At 42.1% G+C, this 13,061-nt stretch overlaps 1 protein-coding gene across 3 annotated transcripts in view; it reads left to right on the top strand.

Moving 5' to 3' along the window:
- col12a1b (collagen, type XII, alpha 1b) overlaps window positions 1-13,061 on the top strand; it is a 57,156-nt gene that overhangs the window by 2,304 nt on the left and 41,791 nt on the right. For 2 of the 3 annotated variants that reach the window (XM_029002268.1, XM_029002267.1), the window contains exons 3-15: window positions 1,348-1,464; window positions 1,647-1,790; window positions 1,871-1,927; window positions 3,010-3,273; window positions 3,616-3,780; window positions 4,289-4,462; window positions 4,557-4,847; window positions 4,954-5,556; window positions 6,295-6,573; window positions 6,843-7,118; window positions 11,224-11,493; window positions 12,279-12,545; window positions 12,769-12,961. The exons of the other annotated variant lie outside the window; for it this stretch is intronic. In XM_029002268.1, coding sequence (XP_028858101.1) covers window positions 1,348-1,464; window positions 1,647-1,790; window positions 1,871-1,927; window positions 3,010-3,273; window positions 3,616-3,780; window positions 4,289-4,462; window positions 4,557-4,847; window positions 4,954-5,556; window positions 6,295-6,573; window positions 6,843-7,118; window positions 11,224-11,493; window positions 12,279-12,545; window positions 12,769-12,961 — 3,100 coding nt within the window. The remainder of the gene's footprint in view (window positions 1-1,347; window positions 1,465-1,646; window positions 1,791-1,870; window positions 1,928-3,009; window positions 3,274-3,615; window positions 3,781-4,288; window positions 4,463-4,556; window positions 4,848-4,953; window positions 5,557-6,294; window positions 6,574-6,842; window positions 7,119-11,223; window positions 11,494-12,278; window positions 12,546-12,768; window positions 12,962-13,061) is intronic. 3 annotated transcript variants of the gene reach the window in all.

The raw sequence follows: 13,061 nt of genomic DNA, 5'->3' as shown, positions 1-13,061 counted from the left end.
GAAAATACATTGAGTGGAGCAGTTCGTATATGTTTAGCACAGCTACAGCGAAGCAAGTTGATGTCTGTGTGTGTGATTGTGAGTATGTTGGAGAGTGGGGGTGGGCCCAATTGGAAACAGAGAAGGAGCCGACCATGGCCGTTGAATTGATCTGCCAGGTTGGTGGTTCTCATTTTCAGTGTCCTGAACTGGTTAAGCTTCCGCTCAGGTCTTTGTGTGTATGTGTGTATGTGTTTGGTGTGCCCTGAGCCATGGCTTCATCATATTATTTTAGAATGATATTCTTCAGTCACACACAAAAAATAACCTTTCAAATCTACCATTTAAAACAGTGAATTAAATTTCAGAATCAAAGTTTTCCCATTATATGGTTTTGGTGCTTAGTTTCAAATGTGAATATGCATTCATTTAATTTCCATTTGACAGAAAAGAAAAAATGTTTTAAAAAAGAACATAAAAAAGAGCTCCATATAGAGCATACCCAAATGAAGAATATCACTTTAAAATGGTTTTGAGCCCTTTCTACATGTGTTCTGTATGTACATGGAGATTCATTTCCACAAGTTGTTCCAAACAACTTTTCATGTACACATGCATGAACAGCCTGTTCAGTGTGAACACATGTATGTGTGTGTTACCATGTTTACAATGTTTTTTTCTGTGTTGAATGCACTTTTATTTACCGTAATTGTAGCATACTGCAGTATTCTGTTTGTCACTACCTTTGTGGTGTATGTACATATTGTGTGTATAAAAAGAACCTACACAAAGGTCATTAATGCCATTGTGTATTCTTTTAAGAGGTTTGCAATGGATTCCATTAGCACAAGTCAAAGGGCATTTTAATTTAATGTCACAATACCATGTCTCCTCTTTAGGTTGCTTTGACTCCATTGTAAAATTCAGCAGCGTATCAAATGTTCTACACCATCAGCCTGCACAGCACTGTGGCTTCACCAGTGACGGGCCGAATGCTTTCATAGCATGCCATTTTTAATCGGAGCCACAGTGGAGATTTGTGTACAGCCCTTCTGCCTTGCGACGTTCTTGTTGTCAATGTGTTTGCTTGATTTGTTTGCCGAGACCTTTGTGGCCGGACGGCTCAAACGGATGTCATTTTGACCCAAAATGGCTGCCAGCATCTGTCATCATACCTGTTACGCCGCCTCTGTCACTGTGCACTGTGCCGTGTCCCCCAACAATGAACGTGATAACTTCAGTTCTGAAGTGTTGATCGTTGGGAATATATTGCCACTTGTACTACTATTGTACGACATTTTTTAATAATACTTACATTCACAATCAACCAGCCGCGTAATTGACACCAGTTGCCTCTTTCTTTTGCAGTTGTACCTCCCTCAGACTTGAGGTTTAAAATTTTAAATGAAAAAACAGTACAAATGACGTGGAGGTCACCACCAACTCGAATAGAGGGCTACAGAATTAATATTGTTTCAAATACAGGTGAAGTGGTTTATATTGTTCTACTACTACTACTAATGATAATAATAATTGATGGCTTATCAGTCAAATTCTTTTTCAGTTGATGATTAAGTAGATCAATAAAAACCTTTTATAATCAATAAAAATATAAATAAACATATTGTACACTTATCTAATGATCCTATGTGCTTCTTTATTTCCAGATGAGATAGACAGGGAATTTACCCTCCCCTCTTCCTCAACAAAGACATCCATCACAGACTTGACGCCTGATATAGATTATGTAGTAACTATCTTCTCATACTCGGGCTCAGAGGAAAGTCTACCAATTTCAGGACAGCTAACAAGTGAGCTCCCAAATCCCTTTTGTGCTCAATTCAAACGGTTTGATGATTGTTTGACATTGATGATTTGACTTGTGTTCCAGTCCAGTCCAGTGGCACTTATGGAGGCACCAGGAAGCCCCAGGTCTCAGATGCAGTCAGTAAGTACATTTTTTTCTGATCTGATCTAATAGGACCTTCAGTCATTCCTAATTTCTTTTATATCTCTGAGCCCTGACTCTCCTCTTTGAGCTCTGGGAACCTTCCCACTGCCTTGTGGTCAGTGGTTTATATTGTGTTTCCACACAATGAGTGACCCTTTTATATTGTTACTCTTCTTTAATGACCCCCAACAACTGCGCCTATTGTACTGCTTTAATTAGCCAGAGTGTTAACAATGCTAATTGTGGTAAGGCAAGCTGGTTAGCATTTGGCATTTATTCAATGATGGGTGCAAGTTAACAGCTGTGCCAAGGCCCCTTAAGCATAATGCCAAATAAACCCAACCCTCAACTGCTGAGGGAAGTGGAAAGCATTACAGATCGGCCTTTACAAGAGCACCAAGGCTCCCAGCTCACCACATCTTCTCCGCCTTCTTCTCTCCAGAGGCGATGAGCTCGGGCAAACTTTTGCTCATACTCCCATTTTATGTTGGAAAAACAGTTTCCCAAGCTTACAGACTTTGCTTTTCCAAGCCTGTTTCCTCTGATACATTTGTCAAATGTGTCTCATCTAAAACTCATGAATCAAGTGCCTGGCAGTAAAGGGCAAGCTGAGACACCTCACTGCCATCTGGCTCTCTGCTCACAGGTATCTGAAAGGAGAAATACCAGAGAATTTATCTTTAAAGGAGGGTGAATCACCTTTATAATTTACAATGTTGCGTACAGGCATCTTCATAAATAGTTGAAAGTTGGATATAATCAACTTTGGAGATGCTCTGCTTTAAATGCATAAGATTAAATGCTATTAAACTAAATTGCAAAACTAGCAGTTATGGAGTAATTAAGGAAAAATGTATTTTTGCTGATATTTACCAAAAAACAAAAACAAAAAATATTTAAATGATATTGTACAGGCATATTCTGGCAAATACAAATAGTTTATGAATTTATTCTTTGTGAATGGGAAAACTGTTTAGGATGGTTTGTGAGTGTGAAAGCTGTTTGTGGTTAGTGTTCATCCAATACAAACATTTTCCTTTCCTGTGTCTCAAAGCCCATATTCCTATTTTGTTTTCCAGAATGCTCCGTTGGTGCCATTGCGGACCTGGCCCTTCTTGTGGATGGATCCTGGAACATTGAACGGGAGAATTTCAAACACGCCCGCAGCTTCATGGCTGCTGTGGCTGGTGCCTTTGACATTGGCGAAGAGAAGACCCGGGTCGGCATGGTCCAGTACAGCACCAATGCAAGGACAGAGTTTAACCTCAACCAGTACTTTAAACGTGGCGAGCTCCTCAAGGCCATTAACAATCTGCCTCAAAAGGGTGGCAGCACCAGGACAGGTACCATAGACGTGTTGCTGTAGTCTCTGAATAGCCACTGTGATCCACCAGTTGCCAGTTTTGTCAGAACTCTGTGAGACTATGTGCTGATTCAGCCCCTCAGAGCACTTGTGGTTTCTGCTTTGGGCTGCTGATTGTAAGGCCCTGCCAAGTTTTTTGCCAAAATGAACTTATAAGGGCAGAGCCCGACCTCAAGTCTCTAATATAACCACAAAAGCAAGGGGCTGCACTGTGTGAAAACCTTCCATACATTTCATTAGTGAAAAATGAATACCTCGCTTCATATTTCTCGAGGATAATGAAACATTTTTAATCAATGTCCTGCTAATACTTATTTTGCAGGTGATGGTTTGAACTTTCTGTTGAAAAACACTTTCACCGAGCCTGCTGGGGCCAGGAAAGGATTTCCCAAGGTTGCAATGGTCATCACCCATGCAAAGTCTCAGGATGCAGTGGAGTCTTATGCCAAAACCCTCAGAAGCAATGGTGTTGAGATCTTTGTTCTTGGTAAGACTTCTTGTTAGCATGTGTTCATTGATCTGTGTTCTGTGTGGTCTTGGTGAGACCCATCTTCTGGATATGCTTAGCAGGACTGAAGGTCAATGCCAAAAATAGTCAAGTGTTAAAAGGATTTAACAGATGCAGTTGCTCATGTTGTCATAGTTTCCTACCCTAGAAGAAAAATAAGCTCTCCTCAACTGCTTTCCAGTCGAGATCGGAGTTCTTCACCATAATGAGAAAACCAATGGCTTTCCTTACAGGAGATTTAAAGGAAGAAAAGGATAAACTCATTTTTTCATGTTTATTTGGTAAACTTTACAAGTAAATTCTTCCATTGACTGATAAATGATTTGATTTTGATTTGACTTCACAAGTGGGTATCTGCCGTTTAATGAGGTTAACTCTATAACTCTGTAAACTCCCTGCATTTTGCTGGCTGTGCGAAATAGGATGGACCACTCTACAAAAAGGACAATATACATTTTGTAAAACAGTCCTTTCCTTTCCCATATAGGTATCAAAGACGCCAATGAAGCTGAACTGAGGCAAATTGCCTCAACCCCATATAACAGACATGTATATAATGTCCCTGATGTCAGTGATATCAAAAATATACTGCGGGATCTCATCACTGAAGTATGCGCCAGCATAGATGACCAGCTCAACTCGCTCGCCAGTGGAGATGAAGGTGAGATGTAGAAATATGTTTCTATGTTTAAACAGTCTTTAAACTGCTGTCAGTCTTTGAATGCTAATTAGACATGTCTGTTTGAAATTTATAGTGGTTGAGCCAGCCTCAAATCTGCAAATCACTGAAATTGCTTCTAAGTCAATGAAGGTAACATGGAATCCATCCATTAGTGAGGTGACAGGCTACAAACTTCAACTGATACCACTGGTGCCTAATGGCAAAAGACAAGAGCTCTATGTTGGGCCAAGCCAGACGTCTGTGAATGTGAGAAACCTCTCCCCAGACACTGAGTATGGAATAAGCCTCTTCGCCCTCAGTGGTCTTACCCCCAGTGAAGCTGCTATGGCAACAGAGAAGACAGAACCACTTCAGGTGTCAATGGGTCAGTATGATTCATTTTATTGCTCTTCTTTCAATGCTTTCATGTGTGGTTCATGATGATACAGATGAAGACATGCTTTCAATCCTGTCTGTATTTTTGTTTACAGAATGTTCTCTTGGTGTGGACGTTCAAGCTGACGTAGTCCTTTTGGTAGATGGTTCATACAGCATAGGTCTGGCAAACTTTGCCAAAGTGAGAGCTTTTCTGGAAATCCTGGTGAACACCTTTGACATTGGAGCCAACAAGGTTCAGATAAGCCTGGTGCAGTATAGCCGAGACCCACATACTGAATTTTACCTCAATACTCACCACGACCTGGATGCAGTGGTCAAAGCAGTGCGGACTTTCCCCTACCGTGGTGGATCCACCAACACAGGCAGGGCCATGACCTATGTCAGGGAGAAGATCTTTATTTCTAACAGAGGAGCACGGGCCAATGTTCCACGTGTCATGATCCTCATCACCGATGGCAAGTCCTCAGATGCCTTCAAAGACCCAGCTACCAGGCTGAAAAATGCTGATGTGGAGGTCTTTGCTGTTGGCGTGAAGGACGCCGTTCGGTCTGAGCTGGAAGCCATTGCCAGTCCTCCTGTGGACACGCACGTATACACCGTTGAGGACTTTGATGCTTTCCAGAGGATTTCCAATGAACTAACCCAGTCCATATGTCTGCGGATTGAGCAAGAGCTTCTCAACATCAAGAAAAGGAGTAAGTCATTTTGAGGTTTTGTCTCCTTACAGAAACTTGCATATTAAACTGTATTTATTTTCTTGCCCTCTGAATGCATGCACCAATGTTTTGCTTATGCAATTTCACACATACAACTTTATGACTCGTAAGTTGTATAATACCAGACCGCCACATGTTTCAGTCACTTGGAAATGATGGCATAATTGGTCTTCACAAACATTTTCCACGAATCAGAGCAACAGCTCATCAGTGGAAATTTTTAAGTAAATATTTAGCCACGTTCAAAGCAACTTAATTAGACCTGCCTACATGCACCACTTGTCACTGTCAGTGCATCAGTCATAAGAAGCTGAAGACTGGGTCTAATGACTTAACTTTGGAATTAGTTTGTGTGAGCAAGTCTAAAATCCAGGAACCACATGCTTGTAATTACATGTGTCACAATGTGCATTCAAAATATTCAGGCAGTTGAATTTTTGCCTCAATGTGTTGCGCACATGTAAAGACTCCATGTCAGGAGTTTGCCTCTCGAGCCAAATATTAGTCACTCTGCATTACATGGACAAAAGATATTTGGTTTTGCCAGTCTGTTGTGAAACTTGCAGAAGGCCGGATTACGCATTATATAATACTTATGCAATAATGTTTTATGACAACATTGAAACCTCTGGGAGAGTTTTTCAACCCCTGGGCTTGAATCAGTGGTCAGGTGTGCGGGAGTTCAGCTTGGACTCAACAGTCTGCTCTTTTTTCCAGATTTGATCCCTCCTCACTCCCTGTCCTTCTCTGATGTGACCTCAATGAGTTTTAAGGCCACATGGGCCATTGACACAACTGATGTCCAGTCCTACTTGGTGCAATTTAGGCCCGAAGAAGACAGCAGTGGGAATTTTGTCTCCATCTCTGTCCCTGGGGACACTTTAAGCACCGTCCTACTCCATCTCAAGCCGCTCACTAAATACGAAGTCAATGTCTATGCTGAGTATGAAAAAGGAGAGAGTTTCCCTCTTTCTGGATTTGAGACCACATTGGAGGGTGAGTGCTGGTGATTCATGCTTGTTTTAACTAGATTTAATTATTTTTAGTAGACTAAATATTTTAATAAACTTTGCCCAGAATGCCTTTCAAATGACTAGTTTTAGACACTTTTCACAAAGCACTTTATCAGTTTATGTTTCATATAAACATTTTTTTCTTTGTGGAAGAACAGCAAAATACTATGTTTTGTGGGAAGAGAGGTGAATATGTAACAGCATGGTGGGTTCTCCAAGAGAATATTTAGCCAAATACAATGTCATCCACAGAACAAGGTCCCGTGCGCAACCTGAGGGTCTCCGAAGAGACCACGGACAGTTTCCGAGTGTCTTGGCTGGCTGCGCCAGGGCCGGTGCTGAGGTACCGGCTGACTTACGTCCCAGCCAGGGGCGACCACCCAGAGCTGGAGATGTTCACCACTGGCCCAGAGACTACCACTGTTCTGCAGCAGCTCCTGCCCACCACTACCTACCATGTGACCGTTGCAGCAGAGTACCCGAGCGGCCTTGGGCCAGCTATGAAGATTGATGGCACCACCAAAGAAAGTAAGTGAGGCTGCTAAGCCTCAACGTGGCAAACTGTGGAAAAGATGTATTTTCCCCTCCTAATAATTTCACCCCCCACCCCCTTTCCTTCCTACATTGACCTGACTCTTACAAAAAGAAAGGGGAAAAAGTTCCAACCACATTCACTGTGTCATTATGTCTTGGAGGGAAGTCAACATTAGGATTTGCCTTTTGCAAGGGGAATTTTTTTTTCTCACACAACAGAGGCTTTCTCTGCATTCTCTGTCCGGGAGGCAGTAGGTGATGAAATGTTGCCCAGGAAAAGCATTAGTTCACAAACCCCAGAGCCAACGCTGAGGGTGGTGGTAGGAAATAAATACAAGTTATGTCTGTTCACTAAGGCAACATTATCATTGCTCTGAGCATTTAGCGTCCATGGACATTCCAACTGCTGAATGGGAGTGTTTAAAGTGATGCAGCTGTGCAGTTTCCACTGCTGTTAAAACTGATAGACAATTCCCAGACTTCAACCCCATCCCCACATCCGTCATGCAGCTTTTATTTTGAGCCATCCAGCATTTCTGTTCTTTATGCACCACTTTAACAAAACACGATGTGGTTTATTGGGAGAATTAATTAATGACATTTTTTTTTTTTTTTTGCAGAAATTGTTGAACTTTCTTGTGCTTTTCATGTCTGCTCATCTTGATGTCAGGTAGTTTATTTGTTCTGTTTAGATCTGTTGGCCGGGGTCACTTTCTGAAAGGCTGGGTCCGTCCTGTCAGGCAGAAATAACAAACAGTCCTGCAGCAACCATCTGTTTCTCCTGCTGCTACTCTGGTGGTTGCCTCTCCAGGGGCACGGGGGTAGTCGATCGCTCTCAGGCTCGGAATAGAGCTGTTTGCCCCGAGGCAGGGCGCATTAACGCGGCTACTGTGGATTTTTTTCCCGAAAATAACCATCATTTGTCTGATTCCTGGGGTCTTGCGTGCAGCCCTGCGCTGAAGAGCAGGTGCTGGATTCCTTCGTGGTCATAGATTTGATAGCGGCCGGAGGTTGTCTGTACAGAGCCTGGCAGAAACAGAAAGAAGTTGTGGTTGCAGTGCTGAAGCAGCTCTGGGGAGGTCAGTGTGGAGGTTAGGAATATGAGACTAGAAAGACCAGGGAGACCCTCCAGCCACCAGTGGACCCCTCAGGCGGGGCAGCAAATTTGGCCTGACTGGGTGCTGGAGCAGGGACAGAGGGAGGGAGGGAAGGAAGGTTGGAGTTGTGACTCATTTTCCTGTCTGCCATTTACCCTGTGAGGGCTTGCCTGGAATTTAAAAGTGTGTCTTCAGCCTCTGGCTTCAGCTGTTTGCTGGGTGGCAGACACTGGGTCCTAGGCTTGTGCTTTTGGTGACCACTGTGCTCCAGTTCTTCTGATAATTTTGTGTTGCTTTAATTCCTTTGTTGGTTCATTTAAAAAAGCTTTTAATAGTGGGACAGTTTTTATTAGTCATTATTTGGTAGGCAAATAGCTGCTGGGCTTGACGAATGGTGACACTCCATTATGGAGGTTCTGTCTCTGATCTCAGACAAAATTTTATTTGATTTTGTTTTGAAAGTTGGACCATGGACCTGTATAACTTGCGGAAAAGCATGTAAGAATGCATCTTTGTCCCACATCTTCTGTAATCGTATGACCTCACAATTTCCTATTCTTGAAGGAGTTTTTATTACATTGTCCAGAACTCCTGTGGCTGCATTGGAAAATTGAGGAAATTTAGGTGACCTTTGACTTCATGGATATGCTGGCAGTGTTCCGGGCTGTTGAGTCTCTTTAATTGCAGTGTGCAGTATTCTCTGGTGCACAATGTGGAGCCGGTAAGTCTTAGGTCTTGAGGCCAGTGCTCACTCTGGTTTGGGTCACACACCCACCAACACACTTACATCCAGTGTCATAGGGAGGGTGTTGCATTGTCTACAAGCTTTCTGAATGCAGCTGAAATGAATAGAAATCCTTCTCTGGGGAAATGTGCTGTCTTCTTGCCTCTGCTGAGAATTCTTAAGTCTCCAGTAAAAAGAAAGTGAAGCTGTAATTATAATGGTTTTCAGATTTTTATTTTAGTGGAAAGTATTGTAATTTATGTGCTTAGTGTCCCGGGACAGATGCTGTACGTTATGGGTTTTTATTCTTGTGGTAAAATTCAAGCAATTACAATATATTCTGCAGTGGTTTATATCTAACACACGACACATTTATTCTCTATGCATTTAAAAAATAGAATTCCACATAATGCTAGTCATACAAGACAGGCAAACATACTGTAGAGGTTATGAAAAAGTAGCTTACTGCTTCATACACTCGTCTGACAGACTGTGTATATTTCCAAAAAAAATCCCACATTGAACAAGGCTATTTTGGAGGACAGTGCTAATACTTTTGATTGATTTGTAAAACGAAGAAAAATTACTTGTCCATGTAACAATCAAATTAGGAATATTAATGCAATAAAAGTAATCAATTTATGTGTAATAGATAAGATCATGGTCGGCAAGCTGTCAAACATGTTATCTTCTTGTGGCTGAGGGTTTAGGACTGGCCCTAGTTGGTTGTGAGGACAGGGCACTTGAGAATCCTTTTCTCTCTGTCTGGCATTTGTCAGCGCGGTTAATGTGTTCAAGCTGCAGTCCGGCCTCTGACCCCAGGGACGTAATTAAAACAAATGCAGAGGGGTCGACCGCACGCCTTTTCACCACCTGCACTCCTCCCACCTGCGCCAGACACAGGCGCTCACTTCAAACGTCCAATTTGTTCCGAGTTACGGTACAAGCATGGTTTAGTCTCTGGCTAAAGTCTGTAATGGAGCTGGAGGCGAGCGTGGTGCAGATTGGGTTCTTGGATTGAATTTCGCTGGTGCGATGGTGGACATTTGCGCAGGGCTTAAACTTTTCAAGGCTGTTTAGAGTTTCAAAGGCGCGGTGCTAAATGAGATCCAGCTGTTGAGAGGCAGTGGCGAAGTGTTGGTGCATGGATGCGCACTGCCTGATGCAGGAGCAGATTTGCATTATTGGTGATAAAATATTTTTTCCTGTTCCTACTTTGTTAGTTTGAACCTGACAGGATGAGTAAAGGAAGGAGATAGTGAGATCTCCTAAAAAGTGATGAAAAAAAAGGATAGAAAATAATTTCTGTCAAAATAGTATAACAATAATTGCATTTGGGTCATGACCTTTTCTGTAAACGTTAAGCATAGTTGCCATTTTTGAAAAATATGTGGTTCATAGTTTCACCAATAGACGCTTCAGAATTGTTAAGGCCACAGCTATCATGAGACATCGATCAATGCAGATCAAAGGCAAGATCTAAAAAAAAAAAAATGCAGAAATCTTAAGCAGATTTCATCTGTTTCCATGACTAAATTGGCCAATGAAGTCTGCACTATGTGCAGTCCCTGTGTGAGGTCAGAACCTCCCTACGCTGGGTTAACTAGCAGCAAAACTGGGCCCCATTGGCGGGCAAAATCAAATCTGGTCCTGTTTTGACAAAACAAATATGTATGCGATGGTGTGCTTGTTTCCATTGCCCGTACTATCGGGAGGGACAGCAGATAGGTTGCACGCCTCAAGACCATTCTCAACAGAGTTTGTAGAGTGTGTGCTGAGCAGATGTCTTAAATTTGGGGCAAAATTTGGAGAGAGTGTCTATTTCACTAAGACCATATGTCAGGCAAGTCTCGCGAAAGTGCATACGTGCGATCCTCAAGGCACTTTGTCTAAAATGAAAAATATCCTTGATTAAAGAGGGTCCGCTAATCCAGGTATTTGCTTCACCGGTTGAACTTTTGACTGACTGTAATTTGCTGAGAACGCTCTGCTGTGTGTTTAGTGGATGAATGTATTTCATATGACTTGTGGTCTTATTAACCTTGCTAGGCCCTATTTATGGATTTATGCCTTCTTTGTGGGCCATTCTTTGAAAAACAAATGGAGAGATGACAGGTGTGAGAACTGCTGATCTGCTACTACAAATTTAGTGACTATTGCGATGCAGGTCTTTCCATAATGCTAATAAGATTTTTGAAATTGTTCAAAATCGAGATAGAAGGTATATGTACAGTATTTGACTTCCAGACAAACCTGGAGTTTTTTCTTCCTTTTCCAGTGCGGGGCTCACCAACTGACCTGGTCACCAGTGATGTCACTGAAAATAGCTTTGTTGTCTCCTGGACTGCTGCTCCTGGGAACGTAAGGTCCTACAATATCCGCTGGAAGTCCATGTATACCCGGGAATCTGGGGAGAAGACTGTCCCAGGTGATGTGACCACAACAGTGTTGGACGGCTTGACCCCAGAGACACTCTACCAGGTGTCTGTCTATGCAGTTTATGGTCTTGGAGAGGGAGAACCACTGGTTGGACAAGAAACCACAGATGGTATGTTTATCTTCGGAGTCCATAGACTTAAATATGAATAGAGTACTTCAGCGTTTGTTGAGATTTGCAATAAAGTCCATGGAAATCTTTCAAAAAACACTTTGATCCCTTTAACCATTTAAAACATTTTTTTGGTGTGTATAATGCTGGCTTTTGACCATGCAAATACTTAAATAAATGAGAAATAATTTAGTAGTTTAAGATTTATATGGAGGGTTTGGCTTACAAATAATATGATAAATGCCGATTTTAATTTATTGCTGAAGGTTGCAGAGTTTAGACACAGTCCGCTAAAGACCATATGGACACTCAATCCTTCTTATGCACAAGGGGCAAGCTGCACAGGAATGTGAGGGAATTTATGTGGAGGGTCTTCAAAGAGTTCAAGTTGAACTGGATAGCCATTTGTTTTGCTCTGGCAAATGAGCGTGTTTCAAAGCACCACAAGATATCTCAGAGGTGTCTTTAAAATACACTGTAGCAACCTCATTATGCACTATAACCAGTTCAACCATGTATATGTTTTTTTCCTTACACTTGGATCCTCCATTATTATTTCCAACCATAATTTTATATATATTAGGCTTTAGGAATATATTTCTGGGATCATTTGGTGCTCAGAAAAATCCAATAAACCCATAAATAACAAGAAGCTGGCTCTCATGAATGGAAATATCTCAAACTGAACTTTGTATATGTAGATATACAATTGAAGAATTAGACTGTGATGTGGGGGAAACTTTCATCATGCTTTTCACCAATAATTTCCTCTTTCTTTCTGTTAGTTTCCTCTGCGGCAAGGAGACTGACTGTTTCTGAAGAAACCGAGCGAACCATGCGTGTGACGTGGCTTCCTGCACCTGGCAAAGTTCTCCGCTACCGGGTGACGTATGTGCCCAAGGGTGGAGGTGATGAGGTGTCCTTGTCCGTGCCCAGTAACATGACTTCCACTGTTCTGAGGAAACTGACACCCATGACAACCTACTACATCACTGTGCACCCCATGTACAAGCGAGGAGAAGGCAAAGCAAGGCAAGGAGTAGGAACGACACGTACGTTGGCCCATAATTCAATGCCATGAGTTGCAGCACTGTGCTGAAGAGAGCATTGAGGGATTGAGGGTGGTGTGTTCTTTTTAATTATGATCCAGAGTGTTGCTCACAGAAAGACAGCTAGAAAACTAAAATTTCAGAACTAATGCAACTGTAATTTGGGTCTTTGTTCTCTTTGATCAAATTAAAAATTGTTGGTGCTCTCATTCATTTATTCCTGTAGTGTCACCATACAAAGGTCCCAGGAACCTTCAGACCTCAGAGCCCAGCAAAACCAGTTTCCGTGTGAGCTGGGATCCAGCTCCGGGTGAAGTGAGAGGTTATAAAGTTACTTTCCACCCGATTGACGTTGAAGAGAACCTTGGAGAGCTTCTTGTTGGACCTTATGACAACACAGTTGTCTTGGAGGAGCTCAGGTGATTTCTAAAGACTTGCAGTATCCTTGAATAATAGTCATAGAGGTCATGTGACTGAGAATGAACAATCTACATGGATATATACAAACTATCTGAAATT

Source organism: Denticeps clupeoides, chromosome 14, assembly GCF_900700375.1.
Source record: "Denticeps clupeoides chromosome 14, fDenClu1.1, whole genome shotgun sequence".
NCBI lineage: Eukaryota > Metazoa > Chordata > Actinopteri > Clupeiformes > Denticipitidae > Denticeps > Denticeps clupeoides.
The sequence above is the reverse complement of the archived record's forward strand: the minus strand, read 5'-3'. Positions and strand labels throughout refer to the sequence as shown.